The sequence below is a fragment of the Rhinoderma darwinii genome, chromosome 2 (assembly GCF_050947455.1).
Source record: "Rhinoderma darwinii isolate aRhiDar2 chromosome 2, aRhiDar2.hap1, whole genome shotgun sequence".
NCBI lineage: Eukaryota > Metazoa > Chordata > Amphibia > Anura > Rhinodermatidae > Rhinoderma > Rhinoderma darwinii.
Window position 1 is genome coordinate 295075028 of NC_134688.1, and position 27103 is coordinate 295102130.

A 27103-nucleotide genomic window follows, 5' to 3' on the forward strand; every position below is an offset into this window, starting at 1 on the left:
CTCTTTCAGTCCAGTAACTACCAATGACTCAAATAGTTGAATTATGTGGTTGTATATTCAACATGGTGAGCAGCACACTTAAAGCGTAGAGATAGCAGAGTACCCAGAACGGTCCACAAGATGGTGATCCAATACTAAAAATTAACTAGATCAAGGCAGATAGAATGGCCCTGATTCCCCACGGCCAGTACTTGATGGCTTTTGAGTACACGGATTTCTTCTTTATTTTGCACTGTACATGAGCAGTCAACTGAGCAAATTAATTAGTATGTATTAATTCCACAACACAAATGGGTTTCAGCTTTGTTCACTTCTCCATCAGGGTTTTCCGTTCTGTTCATTCACAGGAGCAGAAAAGCGAAAAAAAGAGAGCCTCTGGATCCCTTGTATGCCGAGTGTTTAGTTTCTCTGCAGCACCACCACAGGGGAAAATAAGAATTACAACAGAGGACCCCCCCCCCCCCATTAACTTAGAAATTCCTAATATGGTATATAAAAATGTTTTAACTAATTAAAATCAGATGGTGAAACCTATTCTATTTTCTAATCCGTTTTCATTTTCAGATTGTAGATATTTTTTAATTCTATTTTTTGCACATGATTATGAGGGTGGCCACCTTTCCTGTGCTGATGGCCTGTTAACAGCATTCAGACATATGCTTTACAGCAGCCACATGGACCATAGGAACCTATAGACAGGACAAGATTGATTGACTTCTATGAGAGAGTCTCCTAGGCATTTTCTGTGACCTGTGCAGAGGTCACTGTGCAGGGAGGGGGGAGGAGGGTAGCTGTGTCCATCAACTATTGTCGAATTGTGTGATCCTGTGTTATGTCCCACCAGCTTTATAATAGAGGTGTTACCACTTTCAATGTAATCCTGCAAGTGATAATAATAAATTGACTGCTGAGTAGTGATCTCTACAGAACAGGAAGTGTCAGTCTATTAAAAGGCTCAGTGGCAAGAGAGAGATATGCAGGATTTTAGTTTTTTCTTTATTCATATAGTTATTGACATGGAAAAAAAAATCAAATAAAAAAACAAAAAAACCCCAGAAAATTCTTAAAAAATATGTTTGAAGGGGTTTTCCACTTTCTGAAAACTGATTACCTATCCACCGGATAGGTCATCAGTATATGATCGGTACGTGTCCAACACCCGAACCGATCCGGCACTCCGGGAAGCAGATGGCTCCGATCAAAGAATAGCGGCCGAGCTGCAGTATTGCAGCTCTGCTCCTATTCAAGTGAATCGGAGCAGAGTTGCAGTTCCGCCGAATGGCCGCCATGCAGTGGACGGAGCCATCTGCTTCCGGCTCCAACTACTGCATTCCGTTCCAAACATCCGGTGCACGGAGGCAGCCAGAGTTGCGGATCAGTGCTGGGTCTAGATGTTGGACACGCACCGATCATATATGGATGACCTATCCGGTTGATAGGTCATCAGTTTTCATAAAGTGGACAACTCCTTTAACATAAATACTTGATTTAAACAATAATAATAGTAATTTTCTGATGACACATTCCCTTAAAAGGAACCAGTCACTAGGTTTGGAGCCACTAAACCACCAGCTTTGTTATGGCTGTTGTTTTGCAGCTGGGGTTAAATGTTTCAAACTTGCCCAGGTTGAAGCTGGCCGTTTAGGCAATAGTTAGCAAAATAAGTTACTGAAAGGAGTCTGGCTTCCCTCAATAACTTATTTTACTAACTATTGTCTGAACCGCATGTTTCGAACTTGGCCGGTTTGGAACACTAAACAGGTTCTGTTTAAGGGTAAGGTCACAAATTGCAAATACGCTGCCGAATTGAAGACCATATTTTCCTGCAGATTGTAATTCTATACAGAATGTCAATTTCAGCATGTCTTTTCTGTGGGGTTTTTTTCCGCAGAAAGTGGATAATATTTGTTAAAATCTTTTCCACCTTATTGCTAATGTAAATGCTCCGAATGTTCTGCACATAAATTCCGCAGCATATATGCATCCTATGGCCTCACCCTTAAAGGCTATGAACTCCTTTGTATTCATTTTATTTATTTTTAAATAAAAATGTCTATCAGGTGTGTTTTGTGCAACTTTCTAAATACATTTTATGAAAAAGTATTTTAATTTTTTGAGATACAGCTGCTTTGTATTCTGTATACAGAGCAGCTGTATCGTGCAGAGACCTGAATCCGTCAGGTCAGCGGCACTGACTGATTTCAGTGACAGCGGGTCCTGCGTGTCTCTGGCACGCAGGATCCACCTGTTATCAATCAGATCTAAGTTATGAACATAGATGTGATCGGTAACAACTCGATCTGACACGCAGGACACACCGACATTGTACAAGTCAGTGCCGCTGACCTGACTGACTCAGATTTCAGCGCTAGATAAAGCTGCTCTGTATACAGTATACAGAGCAGATGTATCTCAAAAAGTAAAAATAATTTTACAAAGTATTTAGAAAGTTGAACAAAACACACTGATAGACAGTTTTATTTTTAAAAAAAGTTTTCAAAAGTGTACATAGCCTTTAAGCTGGCCATACAGATGAGATGGCTGTTGGCCGATCAAGCCTCTGGCACAGACTTATCTTCAACACAAACAAAGGATAAAGATGGGGTATGCGGAGTTCAGAAATGCATGAATCGTTCGTTCCTCCGAAATATGCCCTTGGGGAACAGACAGTAGCTGCATATATAATTGGATAGAAAAGTATCAGAGGACTGCAATATGGACCGACTTGTGCAGAAACTGAAGCTACCATACTTGCTTTTTAAAACTTGTTTTACCAAAGAAAATTGTATGAAGGTCACATGAGCAAACTAAAATTGGGTTAATAAAGTGCATTTGTGCCCCTTTAAAATAACATGCATCATAACCAAGAAGTAAAGATACCACATATATATGCAATCCAAAACAACTCACCTAAAATAGTGATGATCTTTTGGTCACTTTTGTAACCAAGAGCATTGGCCACTCTGCACATATATATCCCAGAAACATTGTGCGTTAGAGGGTAGTTGAAAAGTAGTGTATTATTGACAGATAGTAAACCGTCAGGCCAAATTCCATCTAACCTGTATTAATAGAATTTACAAATAGGTTGAATTAAGGTGCTAGGCAGAAAATGTCTACTTTTAGTATACGTTAAAAAGGTTATTTGTTTACTTATTGTTCCTGTTAATGCATTAAAAATGAATGGTAATGTGAAGATCATTGAAAGCTAAAAGAAAAAGGATTGTAAAATGGACCTCATTATGATATAAACAAAATGGAGTAAAAGCTAAACCTAAACAGGATAACTACCATCCAAAGGCTGCTTTAGCCGGTGGTTATGACCCCAATTCCTCTGAAAATGATCATCCGAATGTAAATCCTATGGAGGGAAAGTGACTGTTAGACACATCTGGTGCCACTCATCTTAGTGGATACAATCAAGCAGGTTTGGCTCCTAGGAGTGGACATCACATGGTCTCTAGTGGTCTTTTATATACTGTATGTTAGAGCATTGGATTGTAATCAAATTTATATGGGTGACATATTAGCATAAGATAACATGATGGTCCGGATTACTAGTATTTGGTTCCATGACATCAATGGCTTTGCTTGAAGGGCCAAAAAGCAGACATTTTACATTTACAGTCTCTTAAAGGCTATGGACACATTTGACAAAAAAAATAAATATATATATATTCTTACAAATGTTAGTGGTTACCTAGAGTTAAAAAAAAGCTGCACTACGTTTCAGACTGCAATGTTCATTTATCATTCATTCTCAAACTGCCTGATATGCAGCCTACAACCTGCTCCTAGTTTAAAACTCCATGTTTCTCCCAGTAATACATGCTGGATGTTAGGCCTGTGCATCCAGGATGCTGCTGCCCTCACTAGCTCTCATGTACTAGCACAGCTTCATCTCTGGACTGCTCCCCCCCCCCGTGCTTTAATACCCGTCTACACTGATTCCGTAAAGCTTATATGATCTGCACCACCTTGAAGACTTCAATGCTTACTTATCTTTCCACACTCATCTGCCTCCACCATCTCCCTGCTTCTATCTCTAACATTTAGAGAAAGGAAGAGCAGAAAGAGCCTACACAGACAGGAGCAGTGTTCTTATAGGTCAATGTTAGAAACAGCAGCGAAGACTATTTAGAAAGTTGTTTAATTCTCTATTTAGTTAGAAAATAAAAAAAATGTAAGTGCAAAAGTGTCTACAGCCTTTATTAACTATTGTATCTTAGATGCCTGGGTATTCGTTACTGTGATATTAGGGTTAGAGCTCCTTTCAATATAAGAATATATATGGGAAAGAAAATTCAGTTTTGATTAGATCAAAGGATTAATTGTCAAACATATAACAAAAATTGTGTCCCAGCTCCTTATAATCAATAAAAAGGAAACCGGTCACCTTCCATTTTTTTTTCTCTCAACTGCTCTATGACCTATCAGAAGATAATTTTGACTGGATTCCCTGTGTGTCTTCCAATAAGTACAAAAATCTGCTCAGGCCAACATCTCAGTATAGATACAGATCAAAATGTAATTTGAAAAACAGGGTAGAAAAAAAAATGTATGGAAATATATAAAATGATGACACTGTCAAAAATGAGAATATTGTTATGGTAAATGCAGCTTTTCTTTAATGAATAGTAATTTTCAAGAAAGTGATATCAACTATTACTACAACTGAAATCCCCCCTTATTGCAGCATAGAGAGACACAGCCAGACTTCACAGAAGCATGGAGATTCAGTGGTATTACCAGCGCACTGTTATGTCACATTCATGCCAGCTTTGGATACACCATGGATGAAATAACTTCTTCAGGATGAGTCTGAAGTGCTCCCTAATAAATTATTAAATATACGCATTTCTCTATGTTAAGTAGAAGACTTATTTTATTGCCACTATTAGCTTTTTTGCACAGGCTATAGAGAGTAAACTGGTGATAAATTTGGGACACAAATCACATTGCTAAGGCCCTATTTTTTACGGATGCTTTCTACGGCCCGGACACCTTCCCGTAAATACACGGGAAGGTGTCCATAGGCCATATAAATTAATGGATCAGTATTTTGATCCGCAATTACGGTTCGTAATAGCGGATCAAAATTACGGTCATGTGCATGGGGCCTAATACTGGCTTGATCATGTTAAAGATACTATTTTAAACGGTGTCTACAGAATTGTCATTATTAAATTGCTCTGTATACAAGTAGCAGTGTATCATGACATGTAACAAACAAATCATTGTAACTGAACAGAAATGAGTTTACCTGCTCCATTTTATGTCAAAGGGAGGTGGATTCGCATCAGCATGACACTTCAGTTGGACGTTTTTCCTGCCAACAAACCAATTGCCATCATAGCCAGTTATTGAAACTTCAGGCGCATCTAAAATAGAGAAAGAAAAGCTTTACTTCAAGCTAATGCCCAGAACTCTGTATGTTATTTCAATAAGTGGAAAATAAGCCACTAACAGACACCTCTAGCGGTGATTTATCTCCTGCAGGAACAAAGAATCGGGCATGTTGATATTGGAGGGTTTGACGACTTTTCTTTCATGTGTATGGCCAGCTTTTGTTATTACACAGGTTTTCAATGTAACAAACCGAACAATACCCCAATTGGTACTAGTGGTCCTAGTGACTAATTTTAACAAAACCAGAAAAAAGAACAAGTCACGACCAGGTAATTGAAAAGATACAAACAATCTTTATTAAAGTCAATTAGACACACAGAAAAAAAAATATAACAGTTATACATAATAAAATACCATAGACCCTCAAACAGAAACGGAATCCGAACATAAAAGCAGAGTGGCCCCCCAGATGTGCAAATGGTCCAATACCTCCTATACATGGCTAAAGTGCATACATATAGATTACTGAGCAGGTGCTAGGCGTGGTACGCCCTGCACAGATGGACACATAAGTGCAATATAAAAAAGTATATATAAAGTGCAGTCCTAAGTATACATAACATGCAAGGCAATATAGTATACCTACACCTACGTAGCAGGAGATGAAAATAGGAGACCAGGACCGGGAGAGGGGACCTCTGCTTAACCCGACGCGCGTTTCGCTGGTGCTTCGTCAGGGGAACTGCACTTTATATATACTTTCGGATTCCGTTTCTGTTTGAGGGTCTATGGTATTTTATTATGTATAACTGTTATATGTTTTTTTCTGTGTGTCTAATTGACTTTAATAAAGATTGTTTGTATTTTTTCAATTACCTGGTCGTGACTTGTTCTTTTTTCTGGACAGGTTTTCAATGTGTTTTATATTTAAGCCAAATCTAGGATTGATTGCAAAAACTGCATCAAATCTAAGTAGTGTGTACACAGTCTAGTAATGAACGATCTGCACCTATTTTTTTTTTTGGGTGAAAGTAATAATTTTTGTAATAGATTATGCATGTAGGGATTTCCTAATCAAAGTCAATAAATCATTACCTACTTTATGGAGTGTAGAAAATGCAGCATCTACAGAACACAGGAGCCTATTTCCAACCACGGGCTGGTTCAAACATCTGCTGCTATAAGAGCACAGCTAGAATTAGGGCAATACACATGGAAAGATGAGCAGTGCAGCAACGCACTTAGGAATGTATAAATATAGCATCTGTGTACAAGCTTTTTCCATTTATATACTTTGTCTGACTCCAGAAAAGCCTGAAGGAATGCTCACGTCTTTAATCTCCTTTAAAGTTTCCCCTAATAAGGAAGTCGGGTACCAGCTTTCTTCTATAGGTAGTCATTTATCAGACAACACCTGATTACAAAAAGTCTACGGCAAATGTTTACATGTCACTATCAGGATATTTCAGTATCACAGCCTCAATCTGCAGCCCATCTTAATACAGCGACAGAAAATAAACAGTGACGCAAGGCCAGTGCCTTTCCGCTTATTTCTCTATTATGCTCCACATTCTAATGGTAACATGTAAAATAGATGCAAGAGCTATTTCCACCATGTGAAGAATTTTTCCAGAATACAGAGGTTTGCTGCAAATTGTAATTTCTGGTAAATTATTCCGCTGTGAAGATCCTAAAGTACCGTAAGTCTGCCCAGAAGTCAGACAAAAGAGGATGTATTTATTCAGCCAACTAAAAAGGTGACAAACTGAATGTGTAGCTTTTCAGATAATAAGAAGTTACCAATTTCAAGACTGTCCCAATGCTGAACAGTGAACATCTCTGGAGCAGTTGAAGAGCAGACCTATGCTTTATATAAGTTTTTCTGGCTTCTGTAATGACAGGATATACTGCCAGTTTGCAATATAGTTCCAATATCAACCCCTTCTCGACATCCGCCGTATATATACAGTGTACATCCGGTGGGTGAGTATGGACCGGGCTCACGGGCTAAGCCCTCTCCATAGAACGAGCGTGTCGGCTGTATCTTACAACTGACCCTTGAGTGTAGTGAGCGGGAGCTCGCTCGTTTAACTCTATTGACTGCGGCATCGAAGCCGTTAAAATAAGGGGGCTGCCCCCTCCGACGTGCCGTCGCGATCGCCAATGGTCATTATGGCCTAATGAAGTCCCCCAGGTCCGCCATCTTTGTACTCCTATGATGCTCTGCCTTCAGCAGGGCTTCATAGGAGACTGTCAGTATCACGATATATTGCAATACATTAGTATTGCAGTAGATCATGCAAGCAATTCAACGATCGCTCGTTCAAGTTCCCTAGGGAGACTAGTAAAAAAAAAGTTAAATACACATCTGCGCCAGGGCTTCATTCAGGCATGAACAGAACCCTGACAAACAAACGGAAACTATAGTGTCCATTGATTTCAATGATGAAGTACCCGATGCAAACGGTTTCTGTTTGTCAACGTTGTTTAAGGGTATGTTCACACGAGGGCGTCCGTTACGGCTGAAATTACGGGGATGTTTCAGCCTGAAAACATCCCCGTAATTTCAGCCGTACCGGCATGTGCAGGCGCTTGAACGCCGCGTCAATTACGGGCGTAATTAGCGCTGCTATTCATTGGAGTCAATGAATAACGGCTCTAATTACGGCCAAAGAAGTGACAGGTCACTTCTTTGACGCGGGCGTCTATTTACGCGCCGTCTTTTGACAGCGGCGCGTAAATATACGCCTCGTGTGAACAGACAAACGTCTGCCCATTGCTTTCAATGGGCAGATGTTTGTCAGCGCTATTGAGGCGCTATTTTCAGACGTAATTCGGGGCAAAAACGCCCGAATTACGTCCGTAAATAGGCCGTGTGAACATACCCTAAGGGTTCTGTCGTTTTGATGGAATCAATACTGTACTCGACTGCGCTATTTATTCCTTCAAAACGACGGAACCCTTCAACAACGGTGACAAACGGAAACCATTTGCATCTTTGGTTTCCGTTTGTTTCAGTCAGGGTTCCGTTCGTGGGTTCCCCTGAAGGAAAGCTCTGACAGAACCCATTATTGGAGCCCTTACGCAGATGTGAACTAAAGCCTAACAATTCTGGAGCACCTTTTTCTTCGATTTCTACGTCCTGCCGTTCCTCTGTTATTCCTCCTAGAAATTTATGAATAAATTGACAACTGGGTGTTACCAGTTGGGGGTGTGTCCCTACACAGTCTGGCATTGTCCAATCAGTGCTCACAGAGTGAGACTAAGTAGGAAGACACCCTATTGACACGGGGGTGTTTACCCCCAGCTTTCAATTCATTCATACATTTGTAGCAGAAATATGCAATTCTAAGAAAATACGTTCCAGAATTGTTGCTTCATGGGGAATACAAGTATTTAAAGGGGTTTTCCAGTCCATAAAAATGTATGGCCTATCCACAGGATCCCCGCCGATCAGCTGTCTAGAAGGGGTGCAGCTCTTGTACGAGCGCTGCTTCCCCTTCATTTCTACTTGCTCACTGTGAATCATCAGCACACTTGTAGCGGCAATTCACAGGTATTGCAGCTTTGTTCTCCCATTCACGTCAATGGGAAAAGAAGGCTGCAATACTTGTAAATCTCCGCTACATCCGTGTCGACTATTCACAGTGAGCAAGTAGAAATGAAGGGAGAAGCAGTGCTCGTACTAGCACTGCACCCCCTCCAAAAAAGCTGATCGTGAGGGGCCCGGGTGTCAGACTCCGACCCATTAGCTACTGATGGCCTATCTTGAGGATAGGCCATCAATTTTTAGGGACTGGAAAACCTCTTCAAATTACTCTAGTAAAGTGTCCACGAAAGAAATGTAAAAACAATTGGAATGAACCTTTGCAATATCACATTTCCCATTTAATTAGGCAGCTAAACAAATGCATAAAAGAAGTGATGTGACTATACTCACATTGTATATCCAATGTAAATGGATACCTAATATCACTTTCCAATGCAGGATGCTTTACGATGCAGGTTATATTTCTCCTCCTTGCAAATCTAGTTGGGACCAGCTTGTATTGGCTTAGGACTGTCACAGTTTTATTTGCAAATGTTGTGGAAGTGGTTTCTGCTTTCCCAAGTGCCTCTTCCCAATATATTTCTGCAGCAGGTTTTCCTGTAGCAGCTGTGCAGGTGGCTGCTACAGTTTCATTTGCACCATCCGTTAACGGGTAAGGTCCTTTTGTTATACTCACTGTAGGTTCAACTAAAAGAAAAAAAATGTAAACAATTCTGTAATAAAAACACAAGACCTCTAATATCATTGTTTCTGCAGTAAGCACATGGATTTCCAAGTTCTACAAAGATGAATGGAACTGATTTTCAGTCACAGAAATTTCTGCAACAAAATCTGCTGCGTGTAAATCTGGCCATTAAAGTGGTTTTCCAACAATTAACATTTATCACCTATCCATATAATAGGTAATAAAAGTATGATCGGTGGGGGCTCCACCACTGGCACCCCAACAAATCTCTAGCATGGGGGTCCTGACCGCCGTTTCTCGTCACTGCAAGATTGCGGTAAGAAGGGTTTTGAATTGGGCGGCAAACGCACATGTTGTCTGCAGCTCCATTCAAAGTCTATGGGATTGACAAACCAAACAGCCGAGCGCCTTACTGGGCTGTCTTTGTTGGCCCCATGGACATTGTATGGTACGGCAGCGCACATGCACAACTGCAGCTCCGTTCAAAATTCTACTCACTGCGATTGGGCAGTGAGGAGGCACCCCCATTATAAAGATTGGTGGATGTCCCACTCTCTAGGGATCATACATTCGTCACCTATCCTGTGAATAGATGATAAATGTTGATTCTGGGAGCACCCCTTTAATTTCATTGCCCCAGCCATAAAGCATACACAACCTGCTGCACTGTCTATACAGGCAATACAAGAAGGATGTGTGTGTCTCCAATATGGTAGACCACAAAGAAGTTTTTAAAAATAAATAGGTACAAGAGTAAAAAAATAAAAAACACTAATAATACTAATAGAGTGTTTCTTCTACATACTTACATTTAATAAATGAACCTTAAATTGAATATATTTCCTTTAAAATACAAGAGTAGAAGGCTGTTCATCTGGAGACGTTCTTATGTCTGTGATGCAGACACCAAAGTGAGGACTTATTCTTTAGATAGGTCTACAGAATGCGACTTGTAATGATCTTACAGTGGAAGCCTTGTACGGTTGTTGATACATCTTAAGCTGATATGAATATTGAGGAACTAGGCCTTTGCGAACCATTAAATGGTACCTCCAGTTATACAAGAAAAAAAAAATATATGTGAAGGACTTTACCAAATAATTGCTGTCTCCTACTGCAAAAAAAAAATGTGCAGGCTCTCTCTTGTAAAATCTTTGTGCTTTGCTTAATCGGCTTTCAGTTTTTGACATATGAAGCAGAAGTCCACCATATTCTTACGCATAAAGATAATATATTGGTCTCCCGGTCACAGGAAGCCTACAAGTAATGTGTTTGTACATGAGGCTCCTACTCCCTTTTTCTGCTTGACAGCAGTGCCAGGAAACAGAAATAGGAAAACAGGTGTCTTTATACATCTATATCTGTGGTCTGCAAACTGTTGTGACTCTTTAGCTGTTGTGAAACATTTATGGCATGCTGAGAGTTGTGTTTTTAGGCCAGTGATATACAAGGTTAACTTATAAACAATTAAACATTTACAAAGCAAATAAATTCTTCAGTACACTGACAGCACACATTGAACAATGCATAGACAAAAAGTGATAGCTCAATAGATAATAAAAGATTATTTTTAACTTTATTGTAGATCCTATGACACACACAGATCACTAGAAATGAGATTTAATTAATAAGCATTTTCTTGAAGAGAATCAATGGGGGAATTTTTTTTAAAGACTAGCGATTCATAGGTCAGTCTTAATAGAAAGAAAGATTGGCGTAAACTTCTACACAATTATGAAGAGGCGAAAGCCTCTTCATAATGTGTTGCATGTTTCGGCCGGGCCATGCACCACGTTTGTGGCACAACGACCATGGCCACGTGCCATCCATTTCCCCCCCTTCACCTATAAAAAAAATCCCCAAAAAACACATACTCACCTCACCACTCCTTTTCTCTCCGCAGGCTCCCTCTTTATTCTAGCGCCGCTCATGCAAGGTCCTAACGCCAGGCATCACGAGGGACTTATATGCTACGCAGCACTTCAACATAATCGGTACTGCGTTGCATACAATATGTTGACGCTATCCGCGTCATTACATTGTATGAGTAGCGCTGGAGTGATGAGGGAGCTGGAGGAGAGAAGAGGAGCAGATAAGTGAGTATAATTTTTATATTATTACAACTGTTCAATGTGGGCATGGGTAGTCAGATCAGGGGAAGCCCCATAGAATGAAATCTATGCCAGCTAGGAACTTGCATAGATTGCCACTATAATTTACGCCGGTTTTCTGCTGTATATTATAATAAATTTGTTGGGCCTCGATGGCCTTTTCTCCCCCTGAAAGTTGGTGTAGAAATGTCAATAAATTAGCGCCAATGTATTTATTGTAACGTGTATAGGAAAATACTAGATTTTCATAGTGTAGAATAACAGGTTTTATTTACAAAAAGGAAAAAAAGGAAGTCATCAGCTAAATTTCTACCCGACTATACTGCAATCGGATTTCCCTCTAGACCAGTGTTCTCCACGAGTCGCTCCCTAGCTGCTGAGCACAAGTGGCACCCAGGAGGTAATAGCGTTACCAGAATTTGGTTCTAGGGTCAAAACCATATCACTTTCAATATTCAGTGGGGCTCAACAACACATGTATTCTTTGAAAGTGGCTCGCAACCTACAAAACACAGGGGCCTCTGCTGTAGATCGACAATGTGTATTTAAAATAAATGACCTTCAGCTTTTAGTCAATGCTCTTGCCAAAAATTGGCCAAAAACTGTAAAGGATTTTTTCCATTATTTAAAAGAGGCTGTCTCACTATAGACATTGATGGCACATTGGTAGAATATGTTAATATCTAATCAAGGGCATCTGGCTGATGTTATCCCCACCGAACAAAGTGTTGGCTCCGTACAGCTTATTTTGATGGACTAACTATGCAGCCTTCATAAAAAGCTGAGAAGAGCCAACAGAAGCCTGCAGACAGGGAAAGGACAACTACAGTCTGCTGGGAAATGGAAAAAAAATAATTTATTGTACAACTGGATGCTCGCTTTAAGTCAGTGTTTAGTAAAGGTTCTTTTTGTAATAACAACCTAGAGTCTGCGTGGATATTTTGCACAGCTTTGTACATTTTTCCATCCTTCTTTGCAAAACTGTTCAAGCTTCGTCAAGTTTTATGGGGACAATCTTGAGTGAAGATTTATTTTTAAATTCAGTCACAAATTCCGAATTGGATTGGAGATCTGGATAAGTTTTATGTTTGTAAACACGGTAAAAACTTCTGGCAAGTTGCAGGTCTCTTGCAGACTGCAGGAGGGTTTTGCTGCATTTGACCCTCAACTTTCATAAGCCTTCAGGGCCTGAGGCAAAGAAGCATCCTCACAGCAAGCTGTTACCGCCATCAAGCTTTTTGGTGGGGATGGTATATTTTTGTTGGTGTGTGGTGATTTCTATTGCCAACTGTAGCTGAGATGATGACTTTCTGTTTGCCATGTGACTGGTCAAGAAACTAGGTAATAGCCCTTTTTGGCGCAATCTTTTGCAACTCACTCAGAATTGTCAAAGGTTTTACGGTGGCCTCCTTTGCCATCAATTTTCCCTGACTTTACTTATATCCCAACGGATATCGAGTGACTTATAAACTTCTTGCATCATACAATGGACTGGTGCGTTACATTAACTCCTTAACGCCGAAGGACGGATATATCCGTCCTCAGCAGCTGCTAGTTCGCGCAGGAGGACGGATATATCCGTCCTGTGATGGCGCGGGTACTGACACTGTACCCACGCGATCAGCGGCAGGAGCACGGCTGTTATACACAGCCTGGCTCCTGCTGCAACTGCCGGAATCGAAGCGCGCTCCGATTCCGGCAGTTTAACCCATTAAATGCCGCTGTCAATAGTGACAGCGGCATTTAATGTGTTTGACAGAGGGAGGGAGCTCCCTCTGTCACCCGATCGGCGCCCCCGCAAACAAATCGCGGGTCGCCGTCGGGTTTCTAACAAAGACCCCCAGGTCTGCCTTCAGCATCTGCCGGTTAGGCATGACCTATTAGATTGCCTGTCAGTTTTACACTGACAGGCAATAATGCTTTGTATACGAATATGCGATCGACACATTATTGCTACCATTAAACAAACAACATATACCCCAAAAGATACTAATCAGTGATATCTAGATTTTTACTAGGGAAAACAAACTTGACAATTTATTCGGTGAACTAGGCACATCGCATAGTGAAGTCCCCTGGTGGGACTTTAAAAAAAAATGTCAATCAGTTAAATAAAGTTTGTGAAAAAAAATAAAAATAAATTACAGTCAAAATCAAATAAAACTTGCCCAAAAAGTGGTTTTATTTAGTAAAAGTGTCAAAACAAATCTCACATACACATATATGGTATCCCCGTGATCGTTACAACTTGACCAATAAAATGAACACATTAATTAAACCGCCGGATGAACTGCGTCCAAAGAAAACGCAAAAAACAGCAGCAAAATTCTCTCTTTTCTCCCATTCCCCCCATAAAAAATAAAATAAAAGTTAGGCCTCATGCACACGACCGTAGCCGTGTGCACGGCCGTGATTTTCGGGTCGGCCGGCTGCGGACTGTCAGCCGCGGGCCGCCCGCAAATCGTAGGACATGCACATGGCCGCCGTCATTGTTTTCAATGAGCCCGGACCGCAGAAGACGGCCGTAATAGGACATGCCCGTTCTTTCTGCGGTGCGGGTTCCCGGGCCGTGCAAAGACCGCAAAAACTACGGTCGTGTGCATGGCCCCATAGAAATGAATGGGGCCGCAATTCTCCCGTGGATTTTCGGGGGAATTGCGGCCGCAAAAACACGTTGGTGTGAATGTGGCCTTAATCTATAAATCCTATGTACCCCAAAATAGTACTAATGAAAACTACACATTGTCCCGCAAAAATCAAGCCCCCATACAGCCACATCGACGGAAAAATAAAAAAATTACGTCTCTTGGAATGCGGCTATGCAAAACAAGTAATTTTTTTCTAAAAGGCTTTTTATTGTGCAAACGTAGAAAAAACATATAAAACCTTTACATATTTGGTATCCCCGTAATCATGCCGACCCATAGAATAAAGTTAACATGTTATTTACGCTGCATAGTAAACGGCGTAAATTTATAACGTGAAAATCAATGCTGGAATAGCTGCTTATTTTCAATTCTCTCCTAAAATAAAGTTAATAAAAGTTAATCAATATGTTATAAGCATCTAAAAATGGTACAATTACAAAATACAACTCGTCCCGCAAAAAACAAGCCCTTATACGGCTATGTCGACGGAATAAAAAAAAAAGTTACGACTCTTGGAATGCGACAGTGAAAAAACAAAAAATAATCCTTGGTCATTAACGTGCAAAATGGCCCGGTCATTAAGGGGTTAATGACCTTGTGACAGTTTTTTTTTGTGTTGTTGTCGTAAAGGCCTCATTCATCCCCCCCCCCCCCAATTCAGTAGAACAAAGGTCCGTGACTATTTTTCCAGACACAACGGCCTATCTGAACACGCGGCTGTGCTCGATACTCTAGCTCAGCCCTATTCATTTTGTAAAGGACGCAGCACTTAATAGCACCTTCTATCAATAATTGGTGTAGTTTTGCCATGCTTTTATTGGTGTTCAACATGAGTTACCTGAAAAAAACAGTGCATCAAAAAGCACACAATGCAAAACTGCACTAACTCGCGGTAAAACTAAATAAAGTCAGTTTTTGACTGCAGCGATGCCGTACCTTGGCTGTTACATGTGGCCTCAACCTGACAATGTGTGTTAGAATAGTCATGCATTCAATTATATTTTGTTTCATAATATTAGTAAATGTAGATTTGTTTTCGGTTTGACATTAATGTGACTTTCAGTCTTTCATCCGGAGTTGTTTTTTTTGATTCAGACACTTGTTTATTTTTTTCATATAATAAAAGATACAGGAGAATAGAAGATAGGTGTGATCGTTACATGTGGTAACACAAGTAATCCTGTACATCATACATACTTACCAAGTACTGTCACAGTAGTTGATGATTGCACATTTCCAAGTGGGAAAGTAACTGCTTTGCATATGTATTCCCCAGCATCAGCAAAGTCTACATTATTTAAAACAATTGTTGCGTCATGGAGTGATGTATTTTTGAAAGACGTTCTATTCTGATATGCTTCTTGAAAAGATGTTCCATAAATTGGATGCTGAACAGCTATGGTCTGAGCACTTTTGCCTATGACTTTCTCCCACGAGATTTGGGTTATTGTTTCATTGACCTCAACTAAACACTTCAAAGTAATGTTCTTTCCCCACACTGCAGTCCCATGTGGATCCACGTGTATCGGACCAGCAAATGAACCTGAAACAATAATAGAAAGAATGCGGTTAAAACATACCTAACCTTTCAGATGACTTTTCAGAATAAGGTGTCACATGTGGAATAGCACTATTTCTGACCATTATATGACTTTTACATGTGGCATTTTTAGCAGTTTTCCCCTCTGCAGACGCTCTCCAATTCCCAATTATTCTTGTACTAGAAGGCTAACTGCTATAATTTCTACACACAAAGAAGAGAACATCCTGCTACCCTATCTATTTATAGCATGAACTTAGAAGCAGTAGAAGCATGGAGGACATCATACAGAAGTAATAAGAAGTGTTGCTGTGAATCCAGCAGGGGAGCTAAATAGAACACTTACTAGGAAGCTGCAACAGCGTCTCTGTAGGCCCCCCTACCTCTTTCTCACTCTGCTCCTGCTCCCTCTTCCCCCTCCCCTCTCTGTAGACTTCTATGGGGAGCTGAACCCTGATCCTTCAGTGAGGTATCGTCCATCTCGCCTTGAGATGGATTTAGCAGTAAATTTAGAGTGGAGGGAGTTAGAGTGGAGAAGGAAAGGAGTCTGATAAGTGGAGAAAGAGGCACCTTCTCTAATCAGATATATTACAAAGTTTCTTATAGTTGCTTGTACTATTGATTCATGCAAAAATTGTTAAAAAGTTAGTGACCATTTAAAGGTTTGTTTGTGTGTTGTTTGTTTTTTTATAACATACCCTAAGGCCGGGTTCCCACGTAGTGTAAACGCTGCGGAATTTCCGCAACAGAATTGTGTGCAGAAATTCGGCAGAATTTACAGTAGCAGCAAAGTGGATGAGATTTAGAAAATCTTGTGCACATGCTGCGGAAAAAAACCGCAGCGCATGTTAATAAATTGACATGCGGTGCGGAATTTAAATCCGCAGCATGTCAATTTATGCTGCGTTTTTCTTGATTTTCCATTGCGGGTTTTCCCCATTGAATTCAATGGGGATGCAAAACCTGCAACAGAAAGCCATGTTGTAATGATGGGGGTAAGGAAACAGACAAGTGAGCCCTAATCTACCCACCACTCAGTCCCTGCCTACTTGCAACGACCCGCCCTAGGCGACGGGGTACAACTGGGCGACAGTCCCTACGCTCAATAAGTGCACGACAGACAAACAGACAAGGGTACACGGAAGCAAGGGAAAAGGGGCAGTTGCCCACGGCAACACCGTGAGCAACAAGAGTGGTGAACGAGCCGAGTCAAACCAGGAGTGTACGAAGTACCAAACGCAGAGCAGGAGAGTAGTGAACAAGCCGAGTCAAACCAGGAGTGTATGAGGTACCAAACGCAGAGCAGGAGAGTAGTCAGTAAGCCAGGGTCAGTATGAAGTAGGGTCAAATAGATTAAGAAGCTGCAGCAGGGCCAGGAAACCAAACGAGAAGAATCACAAGCAAGGAGGAAAAGGAAAGGCAGGTATAAATAGACAGAGGGCGGGAGCTAGCTCCGTCTGGCCAGGCTGTGATAGGCTCTCCCACTCCTAAGCCTGCCATCCTGAGTGGTGAAAGATGGAGTCAGTCTCACAGACATAGAAGCAGGTGCAGACTGATTACCTATGGGCGTAGATACAGAAGCTGTGCCTGGCAGATCCTTAACACATGTGTTGCACTTTTGCGGCTTAATCGCAGCGATTACACTGCAAAAATCACAACTACGTAAAATAAAATAAAAACATACTTATCCAGAACGCCCTCCTCCTTCCTGCAGTCCGGCCACCTGGGATGACGTTACATCCCATGTGACCACCGCTGCAGCCAATCACAGGGGCCGCAGCGTCATCCAGGGAGGCCGGACACGTCGCCATAACAACGGCCTACGTAAGTATGAGCGGTTTTTACCACTGCTTCCCGCAGTGGACATTCCAGCCGAAAAAACACACCACAACATGGTGCGGTCTTCGGACAGAATGTACTGCGGTTTCCAGGTCGGATACGCTGCGTGGTGTTTAAAGAGGCTCTGTCACCACATTATAAGTGCCCTGTTTCCTACATACGGAGATCGGCGCTATAATGTAGGTGACAGCATTTTTATTTTAAAAAACGATCTATTTTCACCACTTTATTAGCAATTTTAGATTTACGCTAATGAGTTTCTTAAAGCCCAAGTGGGCGTGTTTTACTTTAGACCAAGTGGGCGTTGTACAGGGGAGTGTATAACGCTGACCAATCAGCGTCATGCACTTCTCTCCATTCATTTCTTCAGCTCATAGGGATCCTTTTAGATCAGTATGTGCTGTCTTATACGAACACATTAACAATACTGAAGTGTTTAGACAGTGAATAGACATTCCACGGAATGTCTATTCACAATCTGTGCACTTCGTTACTCGTACCTCACTATTTTTAATTCTAGCTGTTTTCATTTTGTTGTCCTTTCATTGAAATTACCTGCAGGACTTTGTTGGCCTTTATTAGGATACCAAAGTGGAACCAATATTATTATGTTTGTCTGCAATACAAGGGAGGGGGAATTTCTTTCATTTGGCGCAATAATGTATTTGGTATAAATAATGGAATTTACCACGGAAAATATCTCTCTCAGTCATGTGTCTAATGAATCCAAATATGCACACGTTAGGCTCTATTCTTCCTGTGCTTGGATACATACATTGGGAGTATTTCTCTTGGATACATACATTGGGAGTATTTCTCTTGGATACATACATTGGGAGTATTTCTCTTGGATACATACATTGGGAGTATTTCTCTTGGATACATATATTGGGAGTATTTACCCAACATACTCCTTTAGTCGCCCATTGGATCCATTTTTAAAGACATCCAGTTTTTGGATGCCTATATATGGAATAGGGTAGTTGACTACGCTATTCCATACAGTTAAAAAAAAAATAAAGAAAAAAATAGTATGCCGACATATACCTCTTTGATGTGTGCCAAAACTACATCGAGCGAACAGGGCCCTATGGATATGCTTGGCGTATGTGCAGGGAGCTGCAGTGTGAATAGATTCTTATTTGGTCCCTATAAAGGTTTTAAGCATGTATCCCTCACTTGACACATATGTGGCATCTGTACATGTTACATAGTAAGTGTATGAGCAGATAGGGATAGTATATATATATTGAAAACGATTGTTTTCTGTGGGTTTGGGAAACCTCGATTCCGCATGATGTGGGCAGACTATGGTAAGGGAATTATAGACAGGGCATACATTTTTATCAAGGATGCATGATAAATGTGGAAAATGTGTTGATTTTTTTACGTTAGAATTTTTCTTTATAAAGCAAGGAGAATTATTTAGGAACATGACACTTACATTCCGGTCCATTTTTGCCATTTTAGTGACAAAGACACAATTAGCTCAGTTCTATTTCACATCAGTAGAATCAAGTTGTTACATGCCAGCCTGATCCAGGGAATAGCAGTGTGTTATTAAAAGAAATCTGCATATGCAGATTGTGGACTAGAAAGGGTTCGTCGCTCCAATAGTGCATTGGGCTGTCATGTAGACGTTTTCAGGGCCAATGTTAACTTTTTAGTGCTGTTCATAGCCAGACCAAAACTACAAAGTTAAAGAGGACCTGTCAACTCTCCTGACGTGACTATTTTAAAAAGTACAGATGTGTCCCATCCTATGTTTCTATTGAATTGTTATCGTGACAAATTGTGTAACTTAAAGGGAATGTGTTGCCAGCAAAACATGTTGTTTTTTTTTAGTTAAACAGTTAGTGTGTAGGTGATTAAACATTGTTCTAAATTTTTATTTTTTTTACGAGTCAGGAAATATTATAAATTGGATTCAATTTATAATATTTCCCAGCACTGGTCACTAGATGGAGCCATTCCCAAAATTGCAGCATTGCATGTGGTAAAGCAACCACATTGCTTTATGCTGCAAAATTGGGTAAAAATCCCTCGCTCTAGTGAGCTCTCAAAATCCCCCCCTCCTTTATCCTGGCTAGTGCCGGGAGAAACGAGGGGTTTGAACGGTCTAACCTCCTACACTGTGTGTCGCCATTTTTTGAGCTAACACACAGTGTAGTAGGTTTACATACAGTAGTAAACACACACTGAAACACGAACATACATAGAAATAACTTACCTGCTCCAGTCGCCGCCGCTCCCTCCGGTCCATCCGCTCCGTCTGCTGCCGCTGCTCCATGTGCACAAGTCCGGAAGCCGCGACCGGAAGTAGTAATCTTACTGTCCGGCCGCGACTTCCGGTCCACAGGAAAATGGCGCCGGACGGCGCGCATTTCAAATTAAACTGTGTGGGAGCGGCGCATGCGCCGTTCCCACACAGCGGCGTACACGATAGTGGATGGAACGGGCCCCGTTCGCAGTCCCTATGGGACTGGAGCTGCCGTATTCCATGTCTGTATGTGTCGTTAATCGACACATACAGAAATGGAAAAAAAAATGGCAGCCCCCATAGGGAAGAAAAAGTGTAAAAATAAAAAAAAGTAACACACAAACTAATCCAAACGTTTTTAATAAAGCACTAACATCTTTAACATATTCCAAAAAAAATTTGGGTGACACTGTTCCTTTAAAGAGGCTCTGTCACCAGATTATAAGTGCCCTATCTCCTTCATAATCTGATCGGCGCTATAATGTAGATAACAGCAGTGGTTTTTATTTTGAAAAACGATCATTTTTGAGCAAGTTATGAGCAATTTTAGATTTATGCTAATTAGTTTCTTAAACACCAACTGGGCGTGTTTTTACTTTTGACCAAGTGGGTGTTGTAAAGAAGTGTATGAGGCTGACCAATCAGTGACCAATCAGCCTCATACACTTCTCATTGTTCCAGCCCAGCATGATCCACAACCTTCGGCTGGTCCTGATAGGCTTCCGGTCAGAGTGACAGGAAGTCACTGTGTCGTTCCCGATGCACACGGTCGGCGACAAGGTGTGCATCGGTAACTTGGATATCAGCTGTCCCCGATAGCCGACACTTCAGTGTTGCTGATCAGCGGCTCATCGCAGCTGATTTCGGCAATTGACCCATTACATGCGGGTCTCGATTGCGATCTCCGCATGTAGGGGGTTTGTAGCACATCAGCAGCCCCCATGCAATTGTGGGGGCTGCTAATGCTTGTGATGGCATCCGGAGGCGAGGCAACGGCCTCCTGGTCTGCCATGTATGGAAGCCTATGAGGATCAGCCGCTGATCCTCGTAGACTAACTGTCAGAGTGACTGTGACGTCACACTGACAGTTGGAATACGTTACACTACCTAGGTAGTGTAATGTATTCTAGCAGCGATCAAAGCTGCAGGTCAGAAAAAGAAAGTGTAAAAAGTAAAAGAAAAGTTAATAAACAAAAAAATAAAGTGTAAAAAGAAAAAAATAAGTTAATAAAAATGTTTTATAAAAGTGTAAAAAGAAAAGTTTTTTTTTCCTATAAGAAGTCATTTATTATAGGGAAAAAATGAAAACGTTAAAAAAAAGTACACATCTTTGGTATCACCGTGTTCGTAGCGACCCAAACTATGAAACTATAATATTAATTTTTCTGCACGGTGAACGCCGCAAACAAAATAAACGGAAAACTATGTCAGCATCGCTATTTTTTGGTCACCACACCTCCCAAGATATAGAATAAAAAGTGATCAAAAAGTCGCATTTACCCCAAAATAGTACCAATAAAAACTACAACCCGTCCCGCAAAAAACAAGACCTCCCACAGCTTTTTTGAAGAAAAAAATAAAAAAGTTACGGCTCAGAATAGCGTGTCTCAGAAAATAAATTATTTTATAGAAACGTCATTTTATTGTGCAAACGCTGCAAAACTTAAAAAAAAAAAATATACACATATGGTATCGGCATAATCGTACCGACCCGCAAAATAAAGTAAAACATAATTTATTGCGCACGGTGAATGCTGTAAGAAATAAAGAATTTAAAGCGGCAAAATGTTTTTTGGCCACCTTCGCTCTAGAAAAGATCCTGTGGGGTCAAAATGCTCACTATACCCCTGGAAAAATTCCTTGAGGGGTGTAGTTTCCAAAATAGGGTCACATTTGGGGGGTTTCCACTGTTTTGGTCCCTCCGGGGCGTTGCAAACCCGACATGGCACTGAAAACTAATCCAGCAAAATCTGCGCTCCAAAATCAAAAAGGCGCTCCCTCCCTTCTGAGCCCTGCTGTGGGTCCAAACATCAGTTTACGACCACATATGGGGTATTGCCGTAATCGGGAGAAATTGCTTTACAAATGTTGGGGTGCTTTTTCTCCTTTATTCCTTGTAAAAATGAAAAAATACTGTTTCCACAGAAAAATAGGTGATTTTCATCTTCACAGACTAATCCCTCTAAATTCTGCAAAAAAAACCTGTAGGGTCAAAATGCTAACTATACCCCTAGAAAAATGCCTTGAGGCGTGTAGTTTCCAAAATGGGGTCAATTTTGGGGGGTTTCGACTGTTTAGGTACCACAAGACCTCCTCAAACCTGACATGGTGCCTAAAATATATTCCTAAAAAAAGGACTGGGTGCTCCTTTGCTTCTGAGGCCTGTGCTTCAGTCCATTAGGACACTAGGGCCACATGTGGGATATTTCTAAAATCCGCAGAGTCTGGGCAATAAATATTGAGTTGCATTTCTCTGGTAAAACCTTCTGTATTACAGATTTTTTTTTATTACAAATGAATTTCGGCAAAAAAATAATTAATTTGTAAATTTCACCTCTACTTTGCCTTAATTCCTGTGAAACGCCTAAAAGGTTAAAATACTTTCTGAATGTGGTTTTGAATACCTTGAGCGGTGCAGTTTTCAAAATGGGGTGATTTATGGGGACTTTCTAATATATAAGGCCCTCAAAGCCACTTCAGAACTGAACTGGTCCCTGAAAAAATGGCCTATTGAAATTTTCTTGAAAATATGTGAAATTGCTGCTAAAGTTCTAAGCCTTGTAACGTCCTAGAAAAATAAAAGTACGTGAAAAAAAATGATTCAAACATAAAGTAGACATATGGGGGATGTGAACTAGTAACTATTTTGTGTGGTATTACTATCTGTTTTACAAGCAAATACATTGAAATTTAGAAAAATGGTAATTCGTGCAAATTTTTGCTAAAATTTGAAGTTTTTCACAAATAAATATTGAATTTATCGACCAAATTTTTTCACTAACATAAAGTACAATATGTCACGAGAAAACAATCTCAGAATCGCTTGGATAGGTAAAAGCGTTCCGGAGTTATTACCACATAAATTGACACGTCAGATTTGAAAAATCATCTGTGTCCATAAGGCCAAAACAGGCTGTGTCCTAAAGGGGTTAAAACCGCATTGAAAACCATGTTCGTAGTAATCGATAGTGATTTAACCCTTCAGTGACCAGCCTATTTTAAACCTTAATGACCAAGCTACATTACACATTTTTCCATCGTCGCATTCAAAGAGCTATAACTTTTGTATTTTTGCGTCGACATAGCTGTATAAGGACTTGTTTTTTGCGGGACAAGTTGTGTTTTTTTAATAGCGCCATTTTGGCGTACATAGAATTTATTGATTAACTTTTATTAACTTTTTTGGGGGTAATAGAAAAAAAAAAAAGCAATTTCGCCAAACTTTTTTGCGTCCTAAATTTACTGTGTGGTATAAATAAATTTACTGTGTGGTATACTGTGTGGTATAAATAACGCAATCGTAGCAACCCACTAAATAAAGTTATTGTAACGATACCAAATGTATATAGATTTTGTATGTTTTACTACTTTTACACTGTAAAAAACTCTTTTTTTTTTCAAAATTATTTGCTTTTTTATTTCCATTTTTACAGTGTTCGCCGAGTGGTTTAAATAATGCAATAACTTTATAGTTGTGGTTGTTACGGACACGGCGCTACTGAATGTGTAACTTTTTTTATTTTTTAAATAGTAAAGCAGTTTGTAGGGGGAAAAAAGTGGGTTATTCTTTTTCTTTTCATTTTTTTTTTAACTTTTTTTACCAGTCCCACTAGGGGACTTCACTATGCGATCGTCGGTATTGCAGTGTATTACTGCCTGTCTGTGCAAAACGGACAGGCATCTGCTAGGCCATGCCTCTGGCATGCCCTAGCAGGCATTAACTGGGGCAGACCTGGGGGCCTTTAAGCCCCTGGCTGCCTTAGAAGAGGCAGGGTGCGGGTGGGGTGAGAGAGGGAGCTCCCTCCCTCTCTCCAGAACCACTCAGATGCAGCACGCGCTATTGAGTGCTGCATCTGAAGGGTAGCGGAGAGCAGGAAGATTTAACGGCTCCTTGCTCTATTCATTTATTTCCGATGCAGCGCCGTAAAAAGGCTACTGCATCAGAATAAAGCCCAGTAGTGGCCGCCGTAAAAACACTGTGGGGCTTTTATACTCTAACAGGTTAAAGAGTTTTTCCCATCAGGGTATTTTATGACATATCCACAGGATATGTCCTAAATGTCAGATAGATGTGGGTCCCACCTATGGGACTGAGTGGCAGTTACGCAAACAGCGTAGCATGCGAGCTATGCTGTTTTCATCTAACTTGGTCGGAAATCATACGCTTCAACGGGAACACAGAGCGGTAGAACGGGGTTATAGAGGGCCCCATTCTAAAGATTGGTGCGGTCCCAGAGATGGACCCGCATCTATCTGACATTTATGACATAACCTGTGGATATGTCATAAATGTCCCTGATAGTAAAACCGCTTTAAGAAACAGCTCTAGGAAATGTTCCTCGCACTCCTTCAATGGAAATCCGCAGTTGATTTTTTTTTTACATGCGGTTTCCCATAATAAAGAAAAAACATATAAGAACCCCAACAAATACAGATTTTACCAATCTCATTGATATTTAAACACATCTTGAAATCTGCAGCATAATGCAAATTTTGAGGTTGTGGATAAACATGGTTTCGGAGCCTCAAAAAAGAATTCAAGTTACAGCAATCTAAGCAATATGTCATGCTTAAATGCACCAATGGATTTTTTTAACATTTGCCAGGGTGTGCCAATGGGTGCAAAAACATTTGCTTCACATTATCTACAGTATATGGGATGCCAACAACCTGCAAGTCGTACATATATTTATATATATATAAAACCCATTTCTCATGTTCTATTATGACCATTTATCTGTATCACAAAGTAAATGCAAGTGTGCTGGATATGCTTTTATTCAGCTTTATAGCTTATAGTTCCTTTCTTTTATGTTGTAAAAAGTACATTTTGTACCATTATCAAGGTTCCCGGCTGGCCAGGGGTTTATAAAAAAAATTTTTTTTGTTTCATTTTCGTAACAAAAATTAAGGACATGGCAGATAATTTATATAATTAAATTGTCTGAAAGAAATGGCAAAAAGCCTTGGCATTTCATACTGTGACAGACCAATTTAAGTAAATTGAAGTACCTCAATTTTGAGGCAATAATAGGAAAGAAATCTGCCAAGGAACAACTTGCAAAAAAGTGTTCCCGAGCTATTAACTGGCTTTGTCAGGATACCCAACAGGGAGCAGAGCAGCTAGAAGTCTGATCCCATCAATGTGCCAAAAACCTTCTGGCATCCTCACATACACGGTGAAACAACTCAGGTACACAAGCTTTTCAAATTAGGGCAATCTGAGGTAACAGTCTACTGCCAGACTTGCTGGAGGAATTACATCTCCTTTGATCTTCAGAAATAATGAAAAAACGGCAAATAAGTAAATGAGGCTTTCGCTGCAGAAATAGTTTTATAAAACAAAATAGTCCTAGCAAAATATTCCTAGAAGTGTGTCTATGGAAACCCATGTTACAGTACCGCATGTAAAAACCACAGTCACATTGTTTGAAGTCAACGGGTCAAACCACGTCAAAGCCATAACAAATAGTCCTTGCTTCCTCCCAGCAAGGTGCGTCATTGTTGCCTAGCGACAGGTCTTGTGAGCAGTATTTACAGTATTTTTAATATGGCATAATTGATACAGATCAACAATAAATATGTTTTATAGTTTACGGTTAGGGTATGTTCACACAGAGTCTTTTGACGCAAAACTCGACAAAAACTGGCCAAAAATGCCTTCCATTGATTTCAATGGGAGGCGGAGGCGGTTTTCTCCCGCGAGCGGTAAAACTGTCTCGCGGGAGATAGAAGGGACATGCCCTATCTTCGGGCGTTTACGCCTCTGACCTCCCATTGACATCAATAGGAGGCAGAGAAAACGTATTTTGCGGCGCTTTATGCCCGCGGCGCGCAATGGTCGCGGGCGAAAAACGTCGCGAAAATCGGTGTGCAGGCAGAGGAAAATCTGCCTCAAACTTCCGAACGATATTTTGAGGCAGATTTTTCGCCTGCAAAAACTCTGTGTGAACCCAGCCTTAATCTTTCCCTGCATTCACACTAGGCAAATATCATCATGATTGCTTGGTGTCAAATAACCCAAAGACACTAACAAACAAAATATTCAAACATGACAAAGCAAATATTAGCCTAATAGTGGCGTAAGTTTTTATTCATTGTTTTCCTCTCCGAATTAGGAGAGCCTTTTTATTTGTTTCAATAGATTTGATAAATGTCACAGTCACTATTGATCACAATAAACAACAGGTTAAATCCGAGGTTCCTCTGATCCCACCCATTACACAGTTGCGCACCCGCCCCAGGGCTGCACAGGACATCTAATCAGGACTTATTCTACAGCAGGGTAACAAGGTCGCACTGTAGAACAAGGCCCCTAAACGACTACCATAAAAAGGCATATCGTTGGTCATTAAGGGGTTAATCCCGCCTTACTATTCCCATCACAGAGAGTGATAGCATATCGCTAGACTATGCCATCACTTTATCAGTGGGGGAGGGCTACAGGAACCTCCACCAATCCTGAGATTGATACGCCATAGCACTGCGGCCCCTTCAATGCTTTTTCCTATATAGCGCCGCAACCAACCAACTACTGTGCAGCGAACTACAGCACAACACCGTTAACTTGGAGTGGTGCTGCAGTTCGCTGCACAGGGAGTGGCCGATAGTGCCGCTGTCCATTCACTTAAATGGTGGCTGTGTTGCCCAAGTGCAGGGAAAACCGTCAAAGGGGATGCAAGGCTGTGGTCCATTCAAACTCAGGATACGTGGTGGTCCTAAATATAAAAAGAGATATGTTTTTAGACAAAAATTTGATTTAAATAAATATGTCATTTTCTAGATCATTCCCTTTAAATATTCAAGCCCTTTTATTCCTAGTGAATAAATCATTGTAGATTTTATAGAAACGCATCAAGATTTCACACAACACCATAAACCCTGTTTGTACCAGCAGCATT

General features: G+C 40.6%; 1 protein-coding gene across 1 annotated transcript in view; it reads right to left on the reverse strand.

Annotated features, from left to right (window-relative positions):
- NECTIN3 (nectin cell adhesion molecule 3) overlaps positions 1-27103 on the reverse strand; it is a 94569-nt gene that overhangs the window by 31497 nt on the left and 35969 nt on the right. The window contains exons 2-5 of the mRNA XM_075853474.1: positions 15545-15886; positions 9290-9586; positions 5264-5381; positions 2911-3062 (exon numbers count right to left, since the gene is read on the reverse strand). Of these exons, the coding sequence (XP_075709589.1) occupies positions 2911-3062; positions 5264-5381; positions 9290-9586; positions 15545-15886 (909 nt within the window). The remainder of the gene's footprint in view (positions 1-2910; positions 3063-5263; positions 5382-9289; positions 9587-15544; positions 15887-27103) is intronic.